General features: G+C 49.4%; 1 protein-coding gene across 3 annotated transcripts in view; it reads right to left on the minus strand.

Moving 5' to 3' along the window:
* LOC120999861 (phosphofurin acidic cluster sorting protein 1-like) overlaps window positions 1-27629 on the minus strand; it is a 170774-nt gene that overhangs the window by 49388 nt on the left and 93757 nt on the right. For all 3 annotated transcript variants that reach the window (XR_005778662.1, XR_005778663.1, XM_040430898.1), the window contains exons 15-17: window positions 9667-9770; window positions 7502-7656; window positions 4737-4847 (exon numbers count right to left, since the gene is read on the minus strand). Coding sequence is in view for 1 of the 3 variants with exons in the window: in XM_040430898.1 (XP_040286832.1) it covers window positions 4737-4847; window positions 7502-7656; window positions 9667-9770 (370 nt within the window). In the remaining 2 variants the exon portion in view is untranslated. The remainder of the gene's footprint in view (window positions 1-4736; window positions 4848-7501; window positions 7657-9666; window positions 9771-27629) is intronic.

The raw sequence follows: 27629 nt of genomic DNA on the forward strand, positions 1-27629 counted from the left end.
GCGGAGCGGGCGACGACGCCTCAGCGCGCGGAGCGGGCGACGACGCCTCAGCGCGCGGAGCGGGCGACGACGCCTCAGCGCGCGGAGCGGGCGACGACGCCTCAGCGCGCGGAGCGGGCGAAGACACCTCAGCGCGCGGAGCGGGCGACGACACCTCAGCACATAGAGCTGGACTATTAAGATTAAAAATCCACCCCGTCTCCACTCTCGACTGGTAATAAAACCTCCTCCGTTTCTACTTGCTGCCACTCTCTCTACCGAGTACAGAAGACCCTTTCCATCCCCCCATGTGCAGCACGATGCCTCCGTACAGGGCGTCCTCCGGATTTTTGCTCTTTATTATATATGTGCCAAATGGGAAGAGCTGGGTCCCTGGAAAGGACAGTCATCTTAGTGCAAAGGAGCCCTGTAGGAACACCCAAACGGCAGTAGAAGAAACGCCCAGGTGTGACAGCGGCAAAGGTGGAGACCCTGAGTGAAAGATCACAAGGTCTAGGGACCCGGATCAGAGAGATCCTAATCGGGAAATATGGACTGCAAATAGTTAAAGGGTTCGGTTACATGGCAGTCTTCGTCACACAACCACATCCAGCATGTTTTACTGGGGGACACACAGACCTCACATCCAGCATGTATTACTGGGGGACACACAGACCTCACATCCAGCATGTATTACTGGGGGACACAGACCTCACATCCGGCATGTATTACTGGGGGACACACAGACCTCACATCCGGCATGTATTACTGGGGGGGACACACAGACCTCACATCCAGCATCTATTACTGGGGGACACACAGACCTCACATCCGGCATGTATTACTGGGGGACACACAGACCTCACATCCAGCATGTATTACTGGGGGACACAGACCTCAGATCCAGCATGTATTACTGGGGGACACACAGACCTCACATCCGGCATGTATTACTGGGGGACACACAGACCTCACATCCAGCATGTATTACTGGGGGACACAGACCTCAGATCCAGCATGTATTACTGGGGGACACAGACCTCACATCCGGCATGTATTACTGGGGGACACACAGACCTCACATCCAGCATGTATTACTGGGGGACACAGACCTCACATCCGGCATGTATTACTGGGGGACACACAGACCTCACATCCGGCATGTATTACTGGGGGACACTCAGACCTCACATCCAGCATGTATTACTGGGGGGGGACACAGACCTCACATCCAGCATGTATTACTGGGGGGGACACAGACCTCACATCCAGCATGTATTACTGGGGGACACAGACCTCACATCCAGCATGTATTACTGGGGGGGACACAGACCTCACATCCAGCATGTATTACTGGGGGGGGACACAGACCTCACATCCAGCATGTATTACTGGGGGGGACACACAGACGTCACATCCAGCATGTATTACTGGGGGACACACAGACCTCACATCCAGCATGTATTACTGGAGGACACACAGACCTCACATCCAGCATGTATTACTGGGGGACACACAGACCTCACATCCAGCATGTATTACTGGGGGACACACAGACCTCACATCCAGCATGTATTACTGGGGGACACACAGACCTCACATCCAGCATGTATTACTGGGGGACACACAGACCTCACATCCAGCATGTATTACTGGGGGACACACAGACCTCACATGCAGCATGTATTACTGGGGGACAAACAGACCTCACATCCAGCATGTATTACTGGGGAGAACACAGACCTCACATCCAGCATGTATCACTGGGGGACACACAGACCTCACATCCAGCATGTATTACTGGGGGACACACAGACCTCACATCCAGCATGTATTACTGGGGGACAAACAGACCTCACATCCAGCATGTATTACCGGGGGACAAACAGACCTCACATCCAGCATGTATTACCGGGGGACACACAGACCTCACATCCAGCATGTATTACTGAGGGGGGGGGGGGGGGGACATAGACCTCACATCCAGCATGTATTACTGGGGGACACACAGACCTCACATGCAGCATGTATTACTGGGGGACAAACAGACCTCACATCCAGCATGTATTACTGGGGAGAACACAGACCTCACATCCAGCATGTATCACTGGGGGACACACAGACCTCACATCCAGCATGTATTACTGGGGGACACACAGACCTCACATCCAGCATGTATTACTGGGGGACAAACAGACCTCACATCCAGCATGTATTACCGGGGGACAAACAGACCTCACATCCAGCATGTATTACCGGGGGACACACAGACCTCACATCCAGCATGTATTACTGAGGGGGGGGGGGGGGGGGGGGGGGGGACATAGACCTCACATCCAGCATGTATTACTGGGGGACACACAGACCTCACATCCAGCATGTATTACTGGGGGACAAACAGACCTCACATCCAGCATGTATTACTGAGGGGGGGGGGGGGGGGGGGGGGGGACAAACAGACCTCACATCCAGCATGTATTACTGGGGGACACACAGACCTCACATCCAGCATGTATTACTGGGGGACAAACAGACCTCACATCCAGCATGTATTACTGGGGGACACACAGACCTCACATCCAGCATGTATTACTGGGGACACACAGACCTCACATCCAGCATGTATTACTGGGGGACACACAGACCTCACATGCAGCATGTATTACTGGGGGACAAACAGACCTCACATCCAGCATGTATTACTGGGGGACACACAGACCTCACATCCAGCATGTATTACTGGGGACACACAGACCTCACATCCAGCATGTATTACTGGGGGGGACACAGACCTCACATCCAGCATGTATTACTGGGGGGGACACAGACCTCACATCCAGCATGTATTACTGGGGGGGACACAGACCTCACATCCAGCATGTATTACTGGGGGACACACAGACCTCACATCCAGCATGTATTACTGGGGGACACACAGACCTCACATCCAGCATGTATTACTGGGGGGGGGGGGGGGACATAGACCTCACATCCAGCATGTATTACTGGGGGGGGGGGGACATAGACCTCACATCCAGCATGTATTACTGGGGGACACACAGACCTCACATCCAGCATCTATTACTGGAGGACACACAGACCTCACATCCAGCATGTATTACTGGGGGGGACACAGACCTCACATCCAGCATGTATTACTGGGGGACACACAGACCTCACATCCAGCATGTATTACTGGGGGACACACAGACCTCACATCCAGCATGTATTACTGGAGGACACACAGACCTCACATCCAGCATGTATTACTGGAGGACACACAGACCTCACATCCAGCATGTATTACTGGGGGACACACAGACCTCACATCCAGCATGTATTACTGGGGGACACACAGACCTCACATCCAGCATGTATTACTGGGGGACACACAGACCTCACATCCAGCATGTATTACTGGAGGACACACAGACCTCAGATCCAGCATGTATTACTGGGGGACACACAGACCTCACATCCAGCATGTATTACTGGGGGACACACAGACCTCACATCCAGCATGTATTACTGGGGGACACACAGACCTCACATCCAGCATGTATTACTGGGGGGGACACAGACCTCACATCCAGCATGTATTACTGGGGGACACACAGACCTCACATCCAGCATGTATTACTGGGGGGGACACAGACCTCACATCCAGCATGTATTACTGGGGGACACACAGACCTCACATCCAGCATGTATTACTGGGGGACACACAGACCTCACATCCAGCATGTATTACTGGGGGACACACAGACCTCACATCCAGCATGTATTACTGGGGGGGACACAGACCTCACATCCAGCATGTATTACTGGGGGGACACACAGACCTCACATCCAGCATGTATTACTGGGGGACACACAGACCTCCCATCCAGCATGTATTACTGGGGGACACACAGACCTCACATCCAGCATGTATTACTGGGGGGGGGGACATAGACCTCACATCCAGCATGTATTACTGGGGGACACACAGACCTCACATCCAGCATCTATTACTGGAGGACACACAGACCTCACATCCAGCATGTATTACTGGGGGGGACACAGACCTCACATCCAGCATGTATTACTGGGGGACACACAGACCTCACATCCAGCATGTATTACTGGGGGACACACAGACCTCACATCCAGCATGTATTACTGGAGGACACACAGACCTCACATCCAGCATGTATTACTGGAGGACACACAGACCTCACATCCAGCATGTATTACTGGAGGACACACAGACCTCACATCCAGCATGTATTACTGGGGGACACACAGACCTCACATCCAGCATGTATCACTGGGGGACACACAGACCTCACATCCAGCATGTATTACTGGGGGACACACAGACCTCACATCCAGCATGTATTACTGGGGGACACACAGACCTCACATCTGGCATGTATTACTGCGGGACACACTGACCTCACATCCAGCATGTATTACTGGGGGACACACTTTTAGAACACTTGAATGGGCTGTGGCACCCCAGGAATATCGTTTGCTGCACTGCCGCGGCTCAGACAGTGGCCGGTCTATATTGGGTCTTGGGAGGTGTCTGCACAATTCTGGGTTCTATATGACTTTTTCCAGTTTGAGGAGGCCGGAGACCATTCTATTCTTACTACGCAGACGTCAGTACTTTATCTTCGTAATAAAAAGTGTGAGTGCTTTTGAAGGTAAAGGTGACATGTGCATGACGCAGAAGAAGCCCTGAGACAAGTCTGCACCGTGAAGTGTCTCACCTGAAGATGGCGGCTCCCCCTGACTGAACACATCTCTCCAGGCTGCGTCCATGAAGAGGGCATTGTATTTACTGTCTACTGAAGCCAGGTATTTGGCCACAGGGTGGGGACCTGAGGGGAGAAGATTGAAAGACAGGACATTAAACATCCACAACCCTGAAATCTCTAGAAGCCATGACTCAATGAGAGAGACAAGCTACTCTGATGTGCGGTCCCTGATCTGGAGGAGATTCCTTCTGCAAAACCTGAGAGTCATGACTCATGTGACTCCACCATACAGACTATGGCCAGAGAAAGCAGGCACAGGAACCCAGAGGAGATCCCCTCAATGAGACCTTCCTTCACATGTGACTCCACCATACAGACTATGGCCAGAGTAAGCAGGCACAGGAACCCAGAGGAGATCCCCTCAATGAGACCTTCACATGTGACTCCACCATACAGACTATGGCCAGAGATAGCAGGCACAGGAACCCAGAGGAGATCCCCTCAATGAGACCTTCACATGTGACTCCACCATACAGACTATGGACAGAGATAGCAGGCACAGGAACCCAGAGGAGATCCCCTCAATGAGTCCTTCACATGTGACTCCACCATACAGACTATGGCCAGAGATAGCAGGCACAGGAACCCAGAGGAGATCCCCTCAATGAGACCTTCACATGTGACTCCACCATACAGACTATGGCCAGAGATAGCAGGCACAGGAACCCAGAGGAGATCCCCTCAATGAGTCCTTCACATGTGACTCCACCATACAGACTATGGCCAGAGATAGCAGGCACAGGAACCCAGAGGAGATCCCCTCAATGAGACCTTCCTTCACATGTGACTCCACCATACAGACTATGGCCAGAGAAAGCAGGCACAGGAACCCAGAGGAGATCCTCTCAATGAGACCTTCACATGTTGTGGCGAAACCAACCTCGCCACTGGGTTTTGGAGGGGCCTGGCTGCTGGCCTCTTGCCCCAGGATTATGGGCCCTCTCATCAGCCAGGCCTCATTTGTTCACAAAGAACTTGAACTAACTTGAACTCCTGGTCTAATTCGTGCCATTTTGGGATGTTAAATGTCTGTGTATTGAAAAGGGTTGTGACATTGTATGTTTAAATGGTGATTTCTGTTCTGTTGTCCCCACATGTGTATTGGTGAGTTCCCTTTGTCTTGAGAGATAATTGGATTACTCCTCGGGTGTCTCCAGGGCAGAGAGGAGGAAACCATGATGCATTGTGGGGATGTATTGTCTCTGTGTATCTTGCAGTGCTGCATATCTGTCATGTGTCACAGTCTTCATTCTGGTCCCCTAGGGGCGTGTACATCAGATGGGCTTGGTTGTTTTATACCTCCCTGTGGGCGGACCTGTATTTGCAACAACTGTAATAAAAACCAGGCTGGGTGTGCCAGCACCTCAGACCACTGCTTGACCCTCAACACGGAGCCTTGTCTCGTTATTGGGGGGATCCACTGTATGCTGTTAGAGACTGATTGCCAGGAGTGTAAGCTGATTCCTGTTCGTCTGCTAGCAGCTATTCGTGAGGTTCCAGTTTGGAGTGCTATTTTGTATCCAGTTCGGGAGTTTAGTGTATCCTGCAGTAGCTGTGCCTGTCTCTCAGAAAGGGGCATATCGCCTAAACGGATTTTAACCCCTTGTCTGCTGAAACGGTCCGTTACACATGTGATTCCACCATAGAGACTATGGCCAGAGATAGCAGGCACAGGAACCCAGAGGAGATCCCCTCAATGAGACCTTCACATGTGACTCCACCATACAGACTATGGCCAGAGATAGCAGGCACAGGAACCCAGAGGAGATCCCCTCAATGAGTCCTTCACATGTGACTCCACCATACAGACTATGGCCAGAGATAGCAGGCACAGGAACCCAGAGGAGATCCCCTCAATGAGACCTTCACATGTGACTCCACCATTCAGACTATGGCCAGGGATAGAAGGCACAGGAACCCAGAGGAGATCCCCTCAATGAGACCTTCACATGTGACTCCACCATACAGACTATGGCCAGAGATAGCAGGCACAGGAACCCAGAGGAGATCCCCTCAATGAGACCTTCACATGTGACTCCACCATACAGACTATGGCCAGGGATAGCAGGCACTGGAACCCAGAGGAGATCCCCACCACGATACCCTCCATACAACTGAACCAACAGGAGGCGCTGAACCTGACCTGATGCTTGTATAAAAAAAAACTTTATATTTAGTATATATGCATAGCGATCAGATCAGGATCTGCGCCCCCTACTAGTGCAGAAGGACGCTGGGTCTCCATGTACACACATACAGATCAGGCCTGGGGTCTGTTTACACTTGGTGCCAGAACTTCCAGCCCTTTGGAGGTACATACATGCAGACACAGTGGCGTCCGGTCACCTCTGGAGGACTGTACTGCTGATTACAGGCTGTCAGCCAGGTTCCATGATTTGCTGCTTTTCACCAGATGGCGAAATTCATGAGATATTTTGCCACGTGTACACGGAGACTGCTTGTGCTGGGCAATGACTCCACATTTCTAAAACACTAGTGACAAGAGAGCTGCGAGAAATCACCTCACAGGTCATCCGTGTTCACAAGCGTGGCGTGACCTGTATAACATTCCTCACACATGACAACAATGACACCAGGAGTCCACACGTGTGCCCAGTACATCCCTGTGAGTCCTTGGACTTCTACAGGGCTCATGACGGTCAGCGACATGACACAGACCACGCTCTACAGGCAAATCAATGAATGGTCACACTCACCAAGAGGCAGAACAAGGAAGCGAATGTAGCTGAGCCAGTCCGGAGTCTTCCCAGCGAGCTGCTCCACGAAGAACCGAAGGATGACACTGAGGTAACTCTGGTCACCAGCAACCACAACTTTAACCGGTGGAGGCATCAATGAGTTACAGTTAGAGCTGGAGAGGAGACACAAACTCAGAGACCACGGCAAACCCAAGACTAGTGTTGAGCGAACTCGTGCTTTCAAGTTCGGTGTACAAGGTTCGGATTATGTAAGAATCCCGTTATGGATTCCTCTTCTATGGACCATGATGGAATTCTTTGATGGCATGCACCACGGAAACCTATAAGAGGCATTATGTTTGTTGGCCATAGACTTCTATTATGACGGAATGTAATACATAATGCCTCTTATAGGCTTCCGTGGTGCACGCCGTCATAGAATTCTGTAGAAGCGGAATCCATAACGGGATTCTTAGATAATCCGAACTTTGTACACCGAACTTGAAAACACAAGTTCACTCAATACTACCCAAGACTAAAAGACACATGGCATGATAGTAGTAACCAACTGTGGATACATGCAACTGTAGAGACACGTAATGACGTTTACCAACCATTTGTGGATACATGTGACTCATAAGAGACGTGGCATGATGGTACAAACCATCTATGGATACATGTGACTACAGGAGACATGTAATGACATGTACTAACCATCTGTGGATACATGTGACTAGAAGAGACGTGGCATGATGATTATAACCATCTGTGGATACATGTGACTATATGACAATACATGTGACTGTAGAAGACGTGGTATTACGTGTACTCACTATCTGACAATACATGTGACTGTAGAAGACGTGGTATTACGTGTACTCACTATCTGACAATACATGAGACTGTAGAAGACGTGGTATTACGTGTACTCACTATCTCACAATTCATGTGACTGTAGAAGACGTGGTATTACGTGTACTCACTATCTCACAATTCATGTGACTGTAGAAGACGTGGTATTACGTGTACTCACTATCTGACAATTCAGGTGACTGTAGGAGACGTGGTATTATGTGTACTCACTATCTGAGGATACATGTGACTGTAGAAGACGTGGTATGATGTGTACTCACTATCTGACAATACATGTGACTGTAGAAGACGTGGTATGATGTGTACTCACTATCTCACAATTCATGTGACTGTAGAAGACGTGGTATTACGTGTACTCACGATCTGACAATACATGTGACTGTAGAAGATGTGGTATTATGTGTACTCACTATCTGAGGATTCATGTGACTGTAGGAGACGTGGTATTACGTGTACTCACTATCTGACAATACATGTGACTGTAGAAGATGTGGTATGATGTGTACTCACTATCTGACAATACATGTGACTGTAGAAGATGTGGTATGATGTGTACTCACTATCTGAGGATACATGTGACTGTAGAAGACGTGGTATTACATGTACTCACTATCTGAGGATACATGTGACTGTAGAAGACGTGGTATGATGTGTACTCACTATCTCACAATTCATGTGACTGTAGAAGACGTGGTATTACGTGTACTCACGATCTGACAATACATGTGACTGTAGAAGATGTGGTATTACGTGTACTCACTATCTGAGGATACATGTGACTGTAGAAGACGTGGTATTATGTGTACTCACTATCTGAGGATACATGTGACTGTAGAAGACGTGGTATGATGTGTACTCACTATCTGAGGATACATGTGACTGTAGAAGACGTGGTATGATGTGTACTCACTATCTGAGGATACATGTGACTGTAGAAGACGTGGTATTACGTGTACTCACTATATGAGGATACATGTGACTGTAGAAGACGTGGTATGACATGTACTCACTATCTGAGGATACATGTGACTGTAGAAGACGTGGTATTACGTGTACTCACTATCTGAGGATACATGTGACTGTAGAAGATGTGGTATTACGTGTACTCACTATCTGAGGATACATGTGACTGTAGAAGACGTGGTATTACGTGTACTCACTATCTGAGGATACATGTGACTGCAGAAGACGTGGTATGACATGTACTCACTATCTGAGGATACATGTGACTGTAGAAGACGTGGTATTAAGTGTACTCACTATCTGACGATACATGTGACTGCAGAAGACGTGGTATGACATGTACTCACTATCTCTGGATGCGAGTGATGATACCACTGAACGCTGCCTGGACATCAGCTGAAGAACAGGTGGAGACGGTCAGAAGTTTCCCATGTAGGTGTTCTCTGAGATACTGCATAATTAGAAGGAGATCTGGATTACAGGCGACCAGGGTAGAAGAACTGACGCCTCCTGCACCTACATAGAGGCTATGAGGCAGCACTCGGTGTAGGGCTTCTCAGCACTACATCATGGTCGGGGGCTGAGGTAAAGAATGCAATGTGATCCTGTCAGAACAGAGCTGGATCCTATAAAGTGTGAATATGGAGTCTCTAATCATTTAGACTTCATTCTGTCTGACAAAACTATCATGACATAGGTATAAATTGAAGACTTGTTAGACATGTTTGTGTGAGACCTTGTCCATTTTTATCTGGTGGAATGAACAAAGAAACTTGAGACAGAGGAATACTAATAACCTATTTAGTTTGCAAAGTTGGAAAATAGCTAATTTAAGGGCTGTTTTGGACCCTTACAAGTGTGATAGCAGGCTGTATATGCAGGTTTGACACTGCACTTAGCAAATTATATATTGCATCACACTCTCCCTGTGCAAGAGGAGGAGGTGCCTCTAGGAGCAGAAGTGAGCAGACGGAGGCTATGCTTGGTGCTGCTAGAAACCAGAAGGAATCATCTCTGCAGAATCTGGAAGGGAATGGACTGGCTCACGGTGGAGACTGGCAATAGCACGAAGGGGAGGTTTGCAGCGACGACCCCAGGAGTGTTGTGTCTGTGGAATACAGTTCTGGAGTGGACCAGGAAATAAGAAAGCACCAAGAACCTGCTCAAGGAACTGTAAGTGCGACTCTGCCTCGTCACATTGCACCACACTGTTGAAGTGGCATTTGGACATGCAATAACGCTCCATATACAGTTACATTGCGGTGTACGGGCTGCAAGGTAATGCATAGCCCTAAGGGACGTATCTTCTAAACCTTCCTATCTCACTGACTGCTCATAGGGTGTTATATGCTGGGACCTGGAGTAAGGACTAAAGTTACAAGAGACGGACGACATTTCCCTGTGGATTACAAATAGTATTGCGCAAATGTAACACCCCAGAGTTGTGTTACTACACGCCTCTATCCCGCTACTATCTCCTAGGAGCCTTTATACTGTCATCAGATATGGTTTTGCTCATATAGGAGAAGTGTATGGGCACTCCATTAGATGGAATCACATAGACTGAATCTGAGATATAAAAATCTATGTGGTTTTTAATAGATAAAATACTTAACGGTAATCTGGGAAAAAAAAAAGTAAAAAGGTGTATAGAAAATATATTTAAAAAAAATCAAAAAAAATCTGAGCCATAGTTGCTCAATAAAATGTTCCAAAAGGATGGAGTTGGTATTCTTGATCGATGCAGTGATGTTCAAATATCAAGTCAGCTGATAAATTGTAGAAGAACCTATGCTGAGGTTAGTCCAGGTGTAACGGATCCGCTTCCGTTAATGGACGCTTCCTAGCTTGCGCCGAGGACCACAAGCACCGCACTGGACACCACAAGCACCGCAGACTCCACAACCGCCGTAGCTTAACTGGAGCCGCGCCCTCTTCCTTCCACCCTGAATGAACCTCCAGCATTCAGGACCGTGTGGGAAAGATCTCTCCTCCAGGGAATATGCAGAGCATAGCAATCCCCAGCGTGATGCAGCAATTCCCTCCAATAACGAGACGAGGCTGCGTTTTGAAGGGTTAGCAAAACATGAACTGACTGAACTCTTTGAGGGCTACCCGCCCGTATTTATGCAGGTCCCCACAATGCATCATGGTTTCCTCCTCTCTGCCCTGGAGACACCCGAAGTGCAATTCAATTATCTCCCAGGACAAAGGGAGATCACCAATACACATGTGGGAACAATAGGAGAGGAATCCCCACCCGAATACACAAAATCCTCCCTTCTGTCTGTGATATAATTATGGATTAACATAACTATCACAGACAGTAAAAATACAGTTTTTAAACATACACTGTAACTTTAAAACCATACATCCCATCTCCAGAAAAATTACATATTTAAACTCTGCATACATCAAACATAAACACTTCCAAAAATCACACAAATCCCTCCAGCGGATCAAAAGTTTAGTGGAAGTCCTTTATGACCGACCGCAAGCACAATTTCCTGCCCAAAACAGTTCCATAGATTTGGGCTGTGCGGTCGGTCAATTTCATGCAGAAAAACGACTAAGTCCCATCTTCGAACGGGACTTAGTCTCTGGAGCTGAAAGTTCAGTATGGCAGAAGGTAAGGGTCAGCGGCGTTCGTGTATCCGCGCATTCGATTCCAGCTCCACAGAATCCCCAGCATACACCGCTGACCGCGTTCGGTCCCACCAACAGTCCAGACATGCGGCACAGTTCTGTCACTGTTCCTGAAGGGCAACATGTCCCGGGGCCATAGTCGTAGGGCAGGAGGCTAGCCATAAGTCCTCTACAATGCCCAGTGGCAAATGGCAGTTTGTCACACATCTCCCCTTTGGGGGGAAGACTAACCAGGCACCTGACCTTCTGTCGGTCAGTGCCTCCGTTAGTCGATCCACCAACCCACAGTAACCAGATGCCCGAGTAGCCCACCCACAACAAACAGATACAAGGGTGACCCACCCACAAGAAACAGTTACTGCACCTGGGTATTTTGCTGTGGTGATGAAGCAACATGCTGTGGGGACTTGAGGGAGGGCAGAGGCCGACTGCACTCTGCCCAGCTGCCAGCTCTTCTGCTGGGGTGCTGAGACCATAGTCCGGCTCAGTAGCCAGAGGAACATGGGAGTCAGCAGGGGTCAACATCGCCTCTGTTAACCCTGAGGCCACGTTAGGAGTTAACTGGGGAGGGGAATTTGTACTTACCCCCTCCTCCTGTTGTCCTGGTGAGGGTAGTGGGGGATCTGGACAGGCTGTCCAGCATCCCGGTAGGTCAGGCGCAGAGACCACGGTCCCATCTGCGCCGTCTGGGCGATTGGTGTCTTCCCTTGTTATGGTAAGCTGCCGCTGGGGAGAGAGGGTGCTTCGCTCCTCTCCCTGAAACACAGGCTGCCGCTGGGGAGGAAGGACGACACCTTCAGCTCCCTGGGGTACACACTGCCGCTGGGGGGGGAAGGAGGACACCTTCGGCTCCCTGGGGTTCACACTGCCGCTGGGGGGGGGAAGGACGACACCTTCGGCCCCCTGGGGTACACACTGCCGCTGGGGGGGGGAAGGAGGACACCTTCGGCCCCCTGGGGTACACACTGCCGCCGGGGGGGGAGGGGGACACCTTCGGCCCCCTGGGGTACACACTGCCGCTGGGGGGGGGGGGGAAGGACGACACCTTCGGCCCCCTGGGGTACACACTGCCGCTGGGGGAAAAGGAGGACACCTTCAGCTCCCTGGGGTACACACTGCCGCTGGGGGGGGGGAAGGACGACACCTTCGGCCCCCTGGGGTACACTGCCGCTGGGGGGGGGAAGGACGACACCGTCGGCCCCCTGTAACTCACGTTTTTGCTGGGGCGCAGGGACGGAATACTTCGCTATCTCTGCCCGATATTCTGCTTCCTGCTGCAGATACTCCGCCAGTTCTCTCCTCACTTCCGGTACCAGTTCCTCTGTTAGGTGGGGCCCGTAGATAGCCAACCGCCTCTTCAGCATAGCGTCAAACCGTACGTGGCTATACCAATACTCCAGTTTTGCTTGGTGTTCCCAGGATGCTGCTCCTCGCACTAGGGAAGCCATCCCACCGCTTGCCACCAATGTAACGGATCCCCTTCCGTCAATGGACGCTTCCTAGCTTGGCCCGCGGACCACAAGCACCGCACTGGACACCACAACCACCGCAGACTCCACAACCGCCGTAGCTTAACTGGAGCCGCGCCGTCTTCCTTCCACCCTGAATGAACCTCCAGCATTCAGGACTGTGTGGGAAAGATCTCTCCTCCAGGGAATATGCAGAGCATAGCAATCCCCAGCGTGATGCAGCAATTCCCTCCAATAACGAGACGAGGCTGCGTTTTGAAGGGTTAGAAAAACATGAACTGACTGAACTCTTTATTGAGGGCTACCCGCCCGTATTTATGCAGGTCCCCACAATGCATCATGGGCTCCTCCTCTCTGCCCTGGAGACACCCGAAGTGCAATTCAATTATCTCCCAGGACAAAGGGAGATCACCAATACACATGTGGGAACAATAGGAGAGGAATCCCCACCCGAATACACAAAATCCTCCCTTCTGTCTGGGATATAATTATGGATTAACATAACTATCACAGACAGTAAAAATACAGTTTTTAAACATACACTGTAACTTTAAAACCATACATTCCATCTCCATAAAAATTACATATTTAAACTCTGCATACATCAAACATAAACACTCCCAAAAATCACACAAATCCCTCCAGCGGATCAAAAGTTTAGTGGAAGTCCTTTATGACCGACCGCAAGCACAATTTCCTGCACGAAACAGTTCCATAGATTTGGGCTGTGCGGTCGGTCAATTCCATGCAGAAAAACGACCAAGTCCCATCTTCGAACGGGACTTAGTCTCTGGAGCTGAAAGTTCAGTATGGCAGAAGGTAATCCCGGGGCCATAGTCGTAGGGCAGGAGGCTAGCCATAAGTCCTCTACAATGCCCAGTGGCAAATGGCAGTTTGTCACACCAGGTATTGTATATCACCTCTAATGGTCTATAGAGAGATCCGTGCAGGAATATTACAGCCGACTTTCCTGGTGTCGTTGGTGGGTGAGTTTTTTTATATATTTTCTATACACCTTTTTATATCTTTTTTTCCAGATTACCGTTAAGTATTTTATCTATTAAAAACCACATTGATTTTTATATCTCAGATTCAGTCTGTGATTCCATCTATAAGAGTGCCCATACACTTCTCCTATATCTACTTTACTTGATGAACAGGGAGCACCTTGCCATCACCAATCAGAGGGAGAGCCGTCCTTTACATTTCTTACGTGATTTTGCTCGTGTCTTTCACAAATGTGCATATAAATCTATGTTAAATGCAATTGTTCATGTAATTAGCCTGGTTACCAGCAGGTGGCAGCAACTCATTGGCAGGTACAAGTTACAGTTTAGTGTATCAAAGCTGGAATTCTTTATTCCAGCTTAGCTCCCCCTCTGGAGGTGGGCTGGACCCACATCCTGCAGTATGGGTGGAGAAGGAAGTTAGTGTGAGTGTGCCATCCACCCCTGCTAGGGGAAGGCTGTATGATAGTGTTCAGGAGAAGCCCTTCTTAGGGAGGACAGCAAGGACATAGTCTCGGCTGAGACATGTCCATATATATCCCAGCTAGAGCACCTTCAGCTCTGCTGGATGAAGAGAGCAGAAACTACAGACCAACTCCAGAGTTCCAGAAAGAAAGCTAATTCTCTGTCCCCTTCATTTTTTTCATGTACTAGCAAACCCTCATCCGGTACTTGGATGAAATACATAGGCTTCACTAAATGTGGAAGCCATCCTTGTAAAACATGCGGATTTGCAGCACCAGTGAAAACCTTCCACACTTCTGATTATTCAGTTACTTTTTATGTTAAATCTTATATCAATTGCAACACAACAGGAGTTGTTTATATCATAAAATGTAAATTGTGCAACTTGCTATATGTAGGCAGCACATCCAGGAAATTCAAAACTAGAATTTTACAGGACATCAATTATATTGCTGATCCTTTATGCACAAACATTTCAAATGTAGTGACACTTCATTCATGAACAGAAGTTTGAAAGGTTTTCAATGCTATGCCATGGACAGAGTGGTGGCTCCCCCTAGAGGTGGTGAGAGAAGCACATGGGATATTTAGACTCCACACCAGATATACACTAGGCTTAGACCTTAGGGAGGAATCGGTGTAGATTTACTAGTTATTCTGAATTAATGGAATATTCATTTAATTATATACTTTTTTGTTAATTAATTTTTTATTAATTTTAATTTTTTCATGTAACATAGTTCTTGTCTGCATGTGATCATTGATACACGCCATTTATATATTGTGATTCATAGATTCATGATTCCAGTTGTTCTCTTTCCTCTGTTCACACGATGCGTTTTTATGGCCAAACAATAGCTCTGATTTCTATAATATTTATGAATCAGGAATTTGACATAAAAGACACTGACGCGGCCAAGGTAATGAGACACTGACGCGGCCAAGGTAATGAGACACTGACGCGGCCAAGGTAATGAGACACTGACGCGGCCAAGGTAATGAGACACTGACGCGGCCAAGGTAATGAGACACTGACGCGGCCAAGGTAATGAGACACTGACGCGGCCAAGGTAATGAGACACTGACGCGGCCAAGGTAATGAGACACTGACGCGGCCAAGGTAATGAGACACTGACGCGGTCAAGGTAATGAGACACTGACGCGGCCAAGGTAATGAGACACTGACGCGGCCAAGGTAATGAGACACTGACGCGGTCAAGGTAATGAGACACTGACGCGGCCAAGGTAATGAGACACTGACGCGGCCAAGGTAATGAGACACTGACGCGGCCAAGGTAATGAGACACTGACGCGGCCAAGGTAATGAGACACTGACGCGGCCAAGGTAATGAGACACTGACGCGGCCAAGGTAATGAGACACTGACGCGGCCAAGGTAATGAGACACTGACGCGGCCAAGGTAATGAGACACTGACGCGGCCAAGGTAATGAGACACTGACGCGGCCAAGGTAATGAGACACTGACGCGGTCAAGGTAATGAGACACTGACGCGGTCAAGGTAATGAGACACTGACGCGGTCAAGGTAATGAGACACTGACGCGGCCAAGGTAATGAGACACTGACGCGGCCAAGGTAATGAGACACTGACGCGGCCAAGGTAATGAGACACTGACGCGGCCAAGGTAATGAGACACTGACGCGGCCAAGGTAATGAGACACTGACGCGGCCAAGGTAATGAGACACTGACGCGGCCAAGGTAATGAGACACTGACGCGGCCAAGGTAATGAGACACTGACGCGGCCAAGGTAATGAGACACTGACGCGGCCAAGGTAATGAGACACTGACGCGGCCAAGGTAATGAGACACTGACGCGGCCAAGGTAATGAGACACTGACGCGGCCAAGGTAATGAGACACTGACGCGGTCACACAGAAGGTTTCTAGAATCATTTTCAATGTCTTAGACGATAGAATCCCAAATGCCTGGCCAAGGTAATGAGGTCTTCTCCACCCTGCTTCTCTTCCCTCCCGTGGAGCCACAGAGCTCGGCGTCCTGTATCAGGTATGACGAGGGGCTAAGTGTCTGAAAGGTGGAAACTGGAGGATTTGTCTATTGTTACCTGAAGTAAAGAGACAAGCAGCGCAACTACATTGAAGTGCTGGAGCTGCATGTCTTACTTCGCTATCAAGGCCTTGCCTATTTTGTTCCGCGCACAAGGGGTTAACTAAAATTCAGGTGAGCTGGAACTTCACTATGGACAGTGACCTCTACAGCACCTGCCCCCCAACACGGACCTCCATAGCGGACTGTCCCCTTAACTGTGACCTCCACAGCGTCCTGTATCCTTAACAGTGACCTCCACAGCATCCTGTATCCTTAACAGTGACCTCCACAGCAACCCACCCCTTTAACAGTGACCTCCATAGCGGACTGTCCCCTTAACTGTGACCTCCACAGCATCCTGTATCCTTAACAGTGACCTCCACAGCAACCCACCCCTTAACAGTGACCTCCACAGCATCCTGTATCCTTAACAATGACCTCCACAGCATCCTGTATCCTTAACAATGACCTCCACAGCATCCTGTATCCTTAACAATGACCTCCACAGCATCCTGTATCCTTAACAGTGACCTCCACAGCATCCTGTATCCTTAACAGTGACCTCCACAGCAACCCACCCCTTTAACAGTGACCTCCACAGTAACCCACCCCTTAACAGTGACCTCCACAGCATCCTGTATCCTTAACAGTGACCTCCACAGCATCCTGTATCCTTAACAGTGACCTCCACAGCATCCTGTATCCTTAACAGTGACCTCCACAGCATCCTGTATCCTTAACAATGACCTCCACAGCATCCTGTATCCTTAACAGTGACCTCCACAGCAACCCACCCCTTAACAGTGACCTCCACAGCATCCTGTATCCTTAACAGTGACCTCCACAGCAACCCACCCCTTAACAGTGACCTCCACAGCATCCTGTATCCTTAACAGTGACCTCCACAGCATCCTGTATCCTTAACAGTGACCTCCACAGCATCCTGTATCCTTAACAGTGACCTCCACAGCAACCCACCCCTTTAACAGTGACCTCCACAGTAACCCACCCCTTAACAGTGACCTCCACAGCATCCTGTATCCTTAACAGTGACCTCCACAGCATCCTGTATCCTTAACAGTGACCTCCACAGCATCCTGTATCCTTAACAGTGACCTCCACAGCATCCTGTATCCTTAACAATGACCTCCACAGCATCCTGTATCCTTAACAGTGACCTCCACAGCAACCCACCCCTTAACAGTGACCTCCACAGCATCCTGTATCCTTAACAGTGACCTCCACAGCAACCCACCCCTTAACAATGACCTCCACAGCATCCTGTATCCTTAACAGTGACCTCCACAGCATCCTGTATCCTTAACAGTGACCTCCACAGCAACCCACCCCTTAACAGTGACCTCCACAGCATCCTGTATCCTTAACAGTGACCTCCACAGCAACCCACCCCTTAACAGTGACCTCCACAGCATCCTGTATCCTTAACAGTGACCTCCACAGCATCCTGTATCCTTAACAGTGACCTCCACAGCATCCTGTATCCTTAACAATGACCTCCACAGCAACCCATCCCTTTAACAGTGACCTCCACAGCATCCTGTATCCTTAACAGTGACCTCCACAGCATCCTGTATCCTTAACAGTGACCTCCACAGCATCCTGTATCCTTAACAATGACCTCCACAGCAACCCACCCCTTTAACAGTGACCTCCACAGCATCCTGTATCCTTAACAGTGACCTCCACAGCATCCTGTATCCTTAACAATGACCTCCACAGCAACCCACCCCTTTAACAGTGACCTCCACAGCATCCTGTATCCTTAACAGTGACCTCCACAGCATCCTGTATCCTTAACAGTGACCTCCACAGCAACCCACCCCTTAACAGTGACCTCCACAGCATCCTGTATCCTTAACAATGACCTCCACAGCAACCCACCCCTTTAACAGTGACCTCCACAGCATCCTGTATCCTTAACAGTGACCTCCACAGCATCCTGTATCCTTAACAGTGACCTCCACAGCAACCCACCCCTTAACAGTGACCTCCACAGCATCCTGTATCCTTAACAGTGACCTCCACAGCATCCTGTATCCTTAACAGTGACCTCCACAGCAACCCACCCCTTAATAATGACCTCCACAGCAACCCACCCCTTTAACAATGACCTCCACAGCAACCCACCCCTTTAACAATGACCTCCACAGCAACCCACCCCTTTAACAATGACCTCCACAGCAACCCACCCCTTTAACTGTGACCTCCACAGCATTCTGTATCCTTAACAGTGACCTCCACAGCAACCCACCCCTTAACAGTGACCTCCACAGCAACCCACCCCTTTAACTGTGACCTCCACAGCATTCTGTATCCTTAACAGTGACCTCCACAGCAACCCACCCCTTAACAGTGACCTCCACAGCATCCTGTATTCTTAACAATGACCTCCACAGCAACCCACCCCTTTAACTGTGACCTCCACAGCATCCTGTATCCTTAACAATGACCTCCACAGCATCCTGTATCCTTAACAGTGACCTCCACAGCAACCCACCCCTTTAACTGTGACCTCCACAGCATTCTGTATCCTTAACAGTGACCTCCACAGCAACCCACCCCTTAACAGTGACCTCCACAGCATCCTGTATCCTTAACAATGACCTCCACAGCATCCTGTATCCTTAACAGTGACCTCCACAGCATCCTGTATCCTTAACAGTGACCTCCACAGCAACCCACCCCTTTAACAGTGACCTCCACAGCATCCTGTATCCTTAACAGTGACCTCCACAGCATCCTGTATCCTTAACAGTGACCTCCACAGCAACCCACCCCTTAACAGTGACCTCCACAGCATTCTGTATCCTTAACAGTGACCTCCACAGCATCCTGTATCCTTAACAGTGACCTCCACAGCAACCCACCCCTTTAACTGTGACCTCCACAGCATTCTGTATCCTTAACAGTGACCTCCACAGCATCCTGTATCCTTAACAATGACCTCCACAGCATCCTGTATCCTTAACAGTGACCTCCACAGCATTCTGTATCCTTAACAATGACCTCCACAGCAACCCACCCCTTAACAGTGACCTCCACAGCATCCTGTATCCTTAACAATGACCTCCACAGCAACCCACCCCTTTAACTGTGACCTCCACAGCATTCTGTATCCTTAACAGTGACCTCCACAGCATCCTGTATCCTTAACAATGACCTCCACAGCATCCTGTATCCTTAACAGTGACCTCCACAGCATCCTGTATCCTTAACAGTGACCTCCACAGCAACCCACCCCTTAACAGTGACCTCCACAGCATCCTGTATCCTTAACAGTGACCTCCACAGCATCCTGTATCCTTAACAGTGACCTCCACAGCATCCTGTATCCTTAACAGTGACCTCCACAGCAACCCACCCCTTAACAATGACCTCCACAGCATCCTGTATCCTTAACAGTGACCTCCACAGCAACCCACCCCTTAACAATGACCTCCACAGCATCCTGTATCCTTAACAGTGACCTCCACAGCATCCTGTATTCTTAACAATGACCTCCACAGCAACCCACCCCTTTAACAATGACCTCCACAGCATTCTGTATCCTTAACAGTGACCTCCACAGCATCCTGTATTCTTAACAATGACCTCCACAGCAACCCACCCCTTTAACTGTGACCTCCACAGCATTCTGTATCCTTAACAGTGACCTCCACAGCAACCCACCCCTTAACAGTGACCTCCACAGCATTCTGTATCCTTAACAGTGACCTCCACAGCATCCTGTATCCTTAACAATGACCTCCACAGCAACCCACCCCTTTAACTGTGACCTCCACAGCATTCTGTATCCTTAACAGTGACCTCCACAGCAACCCACCCCTTAACAGTGACCTCCACAGCATCCTGTATCCTTAACAGTGACCTCCACAGCATCCTGTATCCTTAACAGTGACCTCCACAGCAACCCACCCCTTTAACTGTGACCTCCACAGCATTCTGTATCCTTAACAGTGAGCTCCACAGCAACCCACCCCTTAACAATGACCTCCACAGCATTCTGTATCCTTAACAATGACCTCCACAGCATCCTGTATCCTTAACAGTGACCTCCACAGCATTCTGTATCCTTAACAATGACCTCCACAGCATCCTGTATCCTTAACAGTGACCTCCACAGCAACCCACCCCTTTAACAGTGACCTCCACAGCATCCTGTATCCTTAACAGTGACCTCCACAGCATCCTGTATCCTTAACAGTGACCTCCACAGCATTCTGTATCCTTAACAGTGACCTCCACCGCATCCTGTATCCTTAACAGTGACCTCCACAGCAACCCACCCCTTTAACTGTGACCTCCACAGCATTCTGTATCCTTAACAGTGACCTCCACAGCATCCTGTATCCTTAACAATGACCTCCACAGCATCCTGTATCCTTAACAGTGACCTCCACAGCATTCTGTATCCTTAACAATGACCTCCACAGCAACCCACCCCTTAACAGTGACCTCCACAGCATCCTGTATCCTTAACAATGACCTCCACAGCAACCCACCCCTTTAACTGTGACCTCCACAGCATTCTGTATCCTTAACAGTGACCTCCACAGCATCCTGTATCCTTAACAATGACCTCCACAGCATCCTGTATCCTTAACAGTGACCTCCACAGCATCCTGTATCCTTAACAGTGACCTCCACAGCATCCTGTATCCTTAACAGTGACCTCCACAGCAACCCACCCCTTAACAGTGACCTCCACAGCATCCTGTATCCTTAACAGTGACCTCCACAGCATCCTGTATCCTTAACAGTGACCTCCACAGCATCCTGTATCCTTAACAGTGACCTCCACAGCAACCCACCCCTTAACAATGACCTCCACAGCATTCTGTATCCTTAACAATGACCTCCACAGCATCCTGTATCCTTAACAGTGACCTCCACAGCAACCCACCCCTTTAACAATGACCTCCACAGCATTCTGTATCCTTAACAGTGACCTCCACAGCATCCTGTATTCTTAACAATGACCTCCACAGCAACCCACCCCTTTAACTGTGACCTCCACAGCATTCTGTATCCTTAACAGTGACCTCCACAGCAACCCACCCCTTAACAGTGACCTCCACAGCATTCTGTATCCTTAACAGTGACCTCCACAGCATCCTGTATCCTTAACAATGACCTCCACAGCAACCCACCCCTTTAACTGTGACCTCCACAGCATTCTGTATCCTTAACAGTGACCTCCACAGCAACCCACCCCTTAACAGTGACCTCCACAGCATTCTGTATCCTTAACAGTGACCTCCACAGCATCCTGTATCCTTAACAATGACCTCCACAGCAACCCACCCCTTAACAGTGACCTCCACAGCATCCTGTATCCTTAACAGTGACCTCCACAGCATCCTGTATCCTTAACAGTGACCTCCACAGCAACCCACCCCTTTAACTGTGACCTCCACAGCATTCTGTATCCTTAACAGTGACCTCCACAGCAACCCACCCCTTAACAATGACCTCCACAGCATCCTGTATCCTTAACAATGACCTCCACAGCATCCTGTATCCTTAACAGTGACCTCCACAGCATCCTGTATCCTTAACAGTGACCTCCACAGCAACCCACCCCTTAACAATGACCTCCACAGCAACCCACCCCTTAACAATGACCTCCACAGCATTCTGTATCCTTAACAATGACCTCCACAGCATCCTGTATCCTTAACAGTGACCTCCACAGCATCCTGTATCCTTAACAGTGACCTCCACAGCAACCCACCCCTTTAACAGTGACCTCCACAGCATCCTGTATCCTTAACAATGACCTCCACAGCAACCCACCCCTTTAACAGTGACTTCCACAGCATTCTGTATTCTTAACAATGACCTCCACAGCGGCCCCCCCTTTATTAGTGACCTCCACAGTACCTTGTCTCCTTAACAGTGATTTCCACAACACCCCGCCCCTTTAACAGTGACCTCCACAGTGACCCACCCCTTTAACAGTGACCTCCACAGCATCCTGTATCCTTAACAGTGACCTCCACAGCATCCTGTATCCTTAACAATGACCTCCACAGCAACCCACCCCTTTAACAGTGACCTCCACAGCATTCTGTATTCTTAACAATGACCTCCACAGCGGCCGTCCCTTTAACAGTGACCTCCACAGTACCTTGTCTCCTGAACAGTGATTTCCACAACACCCCACCCCCTTAACAGTGGCCTCTACAGCAATCTGCCCCTTAACACTGACCTCCATAGCGGACCGTCCCCTTAACTGTGACCTCCACAGCAGCCTGCCCCTAGGGTGGCCAGAGGTCCGGTTTTAGGCCGGACAGTCCGGCTTTCAGACTCCCTGTCCTCCATCCGGCGCAGGGCCTGGACGGACACAGGGATGTCCTTTTGAACAGCTCACTCTCGGACAGCAGCACTGTGGTGTCTGAGTGTGAGCTGCAGGGAGAAAGTCACCCTCCCCCCCCAGGGAGAACCCCTTTAATAAAGGTATCTGCACAGCGCCACCTGCCGTTTGCTTTGTCCTGCTCACAGAGAAGGTCACACATGCTCAGTCTCATCCTTCAATTTCCTCCCAGGCTGTGATAGGGAGAACATGGACACGCCCCCTGAGCTGCAGCAGAAAAGTCACGCCCCCTGAGCTGCAGCAGAAAAGTCACGCCCCCTGAGCTGCAGCAGAAAAGTCACGCCCCCTGAGCTGTCAGCGGAAAAGTCACGCCCCCTGAGCTGCAGCAGAAAAGTCACGCCCCCTGAGCTGCAGCAGAAAAGTCACACCCCCTGAGCTGCAGCAGAAAAGTCACGCCCCCTGAGCTGCAGCAGAAAAGTCACGCCCCCTGAGCTGTCAGCGGAATATAAACCTAGAAGGGCAACGACTGGGGAGATCTCTGGATCCATGGGAGGTCCAGGGCTGGTTCTAGATGACAGAAAGATGGTCATGTTCTGTACGCTGTCTGATTTTTATTTTTTTACATTAGTCATAGGAGAACCCCTTTAGTAAATGTTTTCTGCAGTGAGACATGGGAGTGTGATACGAGGCTGCGGCGAGACATGGGAGTGGGATACGAGGCTGCGGCGAGACATGGGAGTGGGATACGAGACTGCGGCGAGACATGAGAGTGTGATACGAGGCTGCGGCGAGACATGGGAGTGGGATACGAGACTGCGGCGAGACATGGGAGTGTGATACAAGACTGCGGTGAGACATGGGAGTGTGATACGAGACTGCGGTGAGACATGGGAGTGTGATACGAGACTGCGGTGAGACATGAGAGTGTGATACGAGGCTGCGGTGAGACATGGGAGTGATACGAGACTGCGGTGAGACATGAGAGTGTGATACAAGACTGCGGTGAGACATGGGAGTGTGATACGAGACTGCGGTGAGACATGAGAGTGTGATACGAGGCTGCGGTGAGACATGGGAGTGTGATACGAGACTGCGGTGAGACATGAGAGTGTGATACGAGACTGCGGTGAGACATGAGAGTGTGATACGAGACTGCGGTGAGACATGAGAGTGTGATACGAGGCTGCGGTGAGACATGGGAGTGTGATACGAGACTGCGGCGAGACATGAGAGTGTGATACGAGACTGCGGCGAGACATGAGAGTGTGATACGAGACTGCGGTGAGACATGGGAGTGTGATACGAGACTGCGGTGAGACATGAGAGTGTGATACGAGACTGCGGTGAGACATGAGAGTGTGATACGAGACTGCGGTGAGACATGAGAGTGTGATACGAGGCTGCGGTGAGACATGGGAGTGTGATACGAGACTGCGGCGAGACATGAGAGTGTGATACGAGACTGCGGCGAGACATGAGAGTGTGATACGAGACTGCGGCGAGACATGAGAGTGTGATACGAGACTGCGGCGAGACATGAGAGTGTGATACGAGACTGCGGCGAGACATGAGAGTGTGATACGAGACTGCGGCGAGACATGGGAGTGTCATACGAGACTGCGGTGAGACATAAAGGAGTGTGATACGAGACTGCGGTGAGACATGAGAGTGTGATACAAGACTGCGGTGAGACATGAGAGTGTGATACAAGACTGCGGTGAGACATGGGAGTGTGATACGAGACTGCGGTGAGACATGAGAGTGTGATACAAGACTGCAGTGAGACATGGGAGTGTGATACGAGACTGCGGTGAGACATGAGTGTGATACGAGACTGCGGTGAGACATGAGAGTGTGATACGAGGCTGCGGTGAGACATGGGAGTGTGATACGAGACTGCGGTGAGACATGAGAGTGTGATACGAGACTGCGGTGAGACATGGGAGTGTGATACGAGACTGCGGTGAGACATGAGAGTGTGATACGAGACTGCGGTGAGACATGAGTGTGATACGAGACTGCGGTGAGACATGGGAGTGTGATACGAGACTGCGGTGAGACATGAAAGTGTGATACGAGGCTGCGGTGAGACATGGGAGTGTGATACGAGGCTGCGGTGAGACATGAGAGTGTGATACGAGACTGCGGTGAGACATGGGAGTGTGATACGAGACTGCGGTGAGACATGAGAGTGTGATACGAGACTGCGGTGAGACATGGGAGTGTGATACGAGACTGCGGTGAGACATGAGAGTGTGATACAAGACTGCGGTGAGACATGAGAGTGTGATACGAGACTGCGGTGAGACTTGAGAGTGTGATACGAGACTGCGGTGAGACATGAAAGTGGGATACAAGACTGCGGTGAGACATGAAAGTGGGATACGAGACTGCGGCGAGACATGAGAGTGTGATACGAGACTGCGGCGAGACATGAGAGTGTGATACGAGACTGCGGTGAGACATGGGAGTGGGATACGAGACTGCGGTGAGACATGGGAGTGGGATACGAGACTGCGTTGAGACATGGGAGTGTGATACGAGACTGCAGTGAGACATGAGAGTGTGATACGAGACTGCGGTGAGACATAAAGGAGTGTTAAATTAGAGCATGATCCACAACACATTACGTACAGTTGCAAGAAAAAGTATGTGAACCCTTTGGAATGATCTGGATTTCTGCACAAATTGGTCATAAAATGTGATCTGATCTTCATCTAAGTCACAACAATAGACAATCACAGTCGGCTTAAACTAATAACACACAAAGAGTTAAATGTGACCATGTTTTTATTGAACACACCATGTAAACATTCACAGTGTAGGTGGAAAAAGTATGTGAACCCCTAGACTAATGACATCTCCAAGAGCTAATTGGAGTGAGGTGTCAGCCAACTGGAGTCCAATCAATGAGATGAGATTGGAGGTGTTGGTTACAGCTGACCTGCCCTATAAAAAACACACACCAGTTCTGGGTTTGCTTTTCACAAGGAGCATTGCCTGATGTGAATGATGCCTCGCACAAAAGAGCTCTCAGAAGACCTATGATTAAGAATTGTTGACTTGCATAAAGCTGGAAAGGGTTATAAAAGTATCTCCAAAAGCCTTGCTGTTCATCAGTCCACGGTAAGACAAACTGTCTATAAATGGAGGACGTTCAGCACTGCTGCTACTCTCCCTAGGAGTGGCCGTCCTGTAAAGATGACTGCAAGAGCACAGCGCAGACTGCTCAATGAGGTGAAGAAGAATCCTAGAGTGTCAGCTAAAGACTTACAGAAGTCTCTGGCATATGCTAACATCCCTGTTAGTGAATCTACGATACGTAAAACACTAAACAAGAATGGATTTCATGGGAGGAGACCACAGAGGAAGCCACTGCTGTCCAAAAAAACCATTGCTGCACGTTTACAGTTTGCACAAGAGCACCTGGATGTTCCACAGCAGTACTGGCAAAATATTCTGTGGACAGATGAAACCAAAGTGGAGTTGTTTGGAAGAAACACACAACACTATGTGTGGAGAAAAAGAGGCACAGCACACCAACATCAAAACCTCATCCCAACTGTGAAGTATGGTGGTGGGGGGGGGGCATCATGGTTTGGGGCTGCTTTGCTGCGTCAGGGCCTGGACGGATTGCTATCATCGAAGGAAAAATGAATTCCCAAGTTTATCAAGACATTTTGCAGGAGAACTTAAGGCCATCTGTCCACCAGCTGAAGCTCAACAGAAGATGGGTGTTGCAACAGGACAACGACCCAAAGCATAGAAGTAAATCAACAACAGAATGGTTTAAACAGAAGAGAATCCACCTTCTGGAGTGGCCCAGTCAGAGTCCTGACCTCAACCCGATGGAGATGCTGTGGCAGGACCTCAAGAAAGAGATTCACACCAGACATCCCAAGAATATTGCTGAACTGAAACCGTTCTGTAAAGAGGAATGGTGAAGAATTACTCCTGACCGTTGTGCACGTCTGATCTGCAACTACAGGAAACGTTTGGGGGAAGTTATTGCTGCCAAAGGAGGTTCAACCAGCTATTAAATCCAAGGGTTCACATACTTTCTCCACCTGCACTGTGAATGTTTACATGGTGGGTTCAATAAAAACATGGTAACATTTAACTCTTTGTGTGTTATTGGTTTGAGCAGACTGTGATTGTCTATTGTTGTGACTTAGATGAAGATCAGATCACATTTTATGACCAATTTGTGCAGAAATCCATAGCATTCCAAAGGGTTCACATACTTTTTCTTGCAACTGTATATACAATTACATTACAATACAAAACATTGTGATTACACCTACAATCCCCTCATAC

Source organism: Bufo bufo, chromosome 4 (assembly GCF_905171765.1).
Source record: "Bufo bufo chromosome 4, aBufBuf1.1, whole genome shotgun sequence".
NCBI lineage: Eukaryota > Metazoa > Chordata > Amphibia > Anura > Bufonidae > Bufo > Bufo bufo.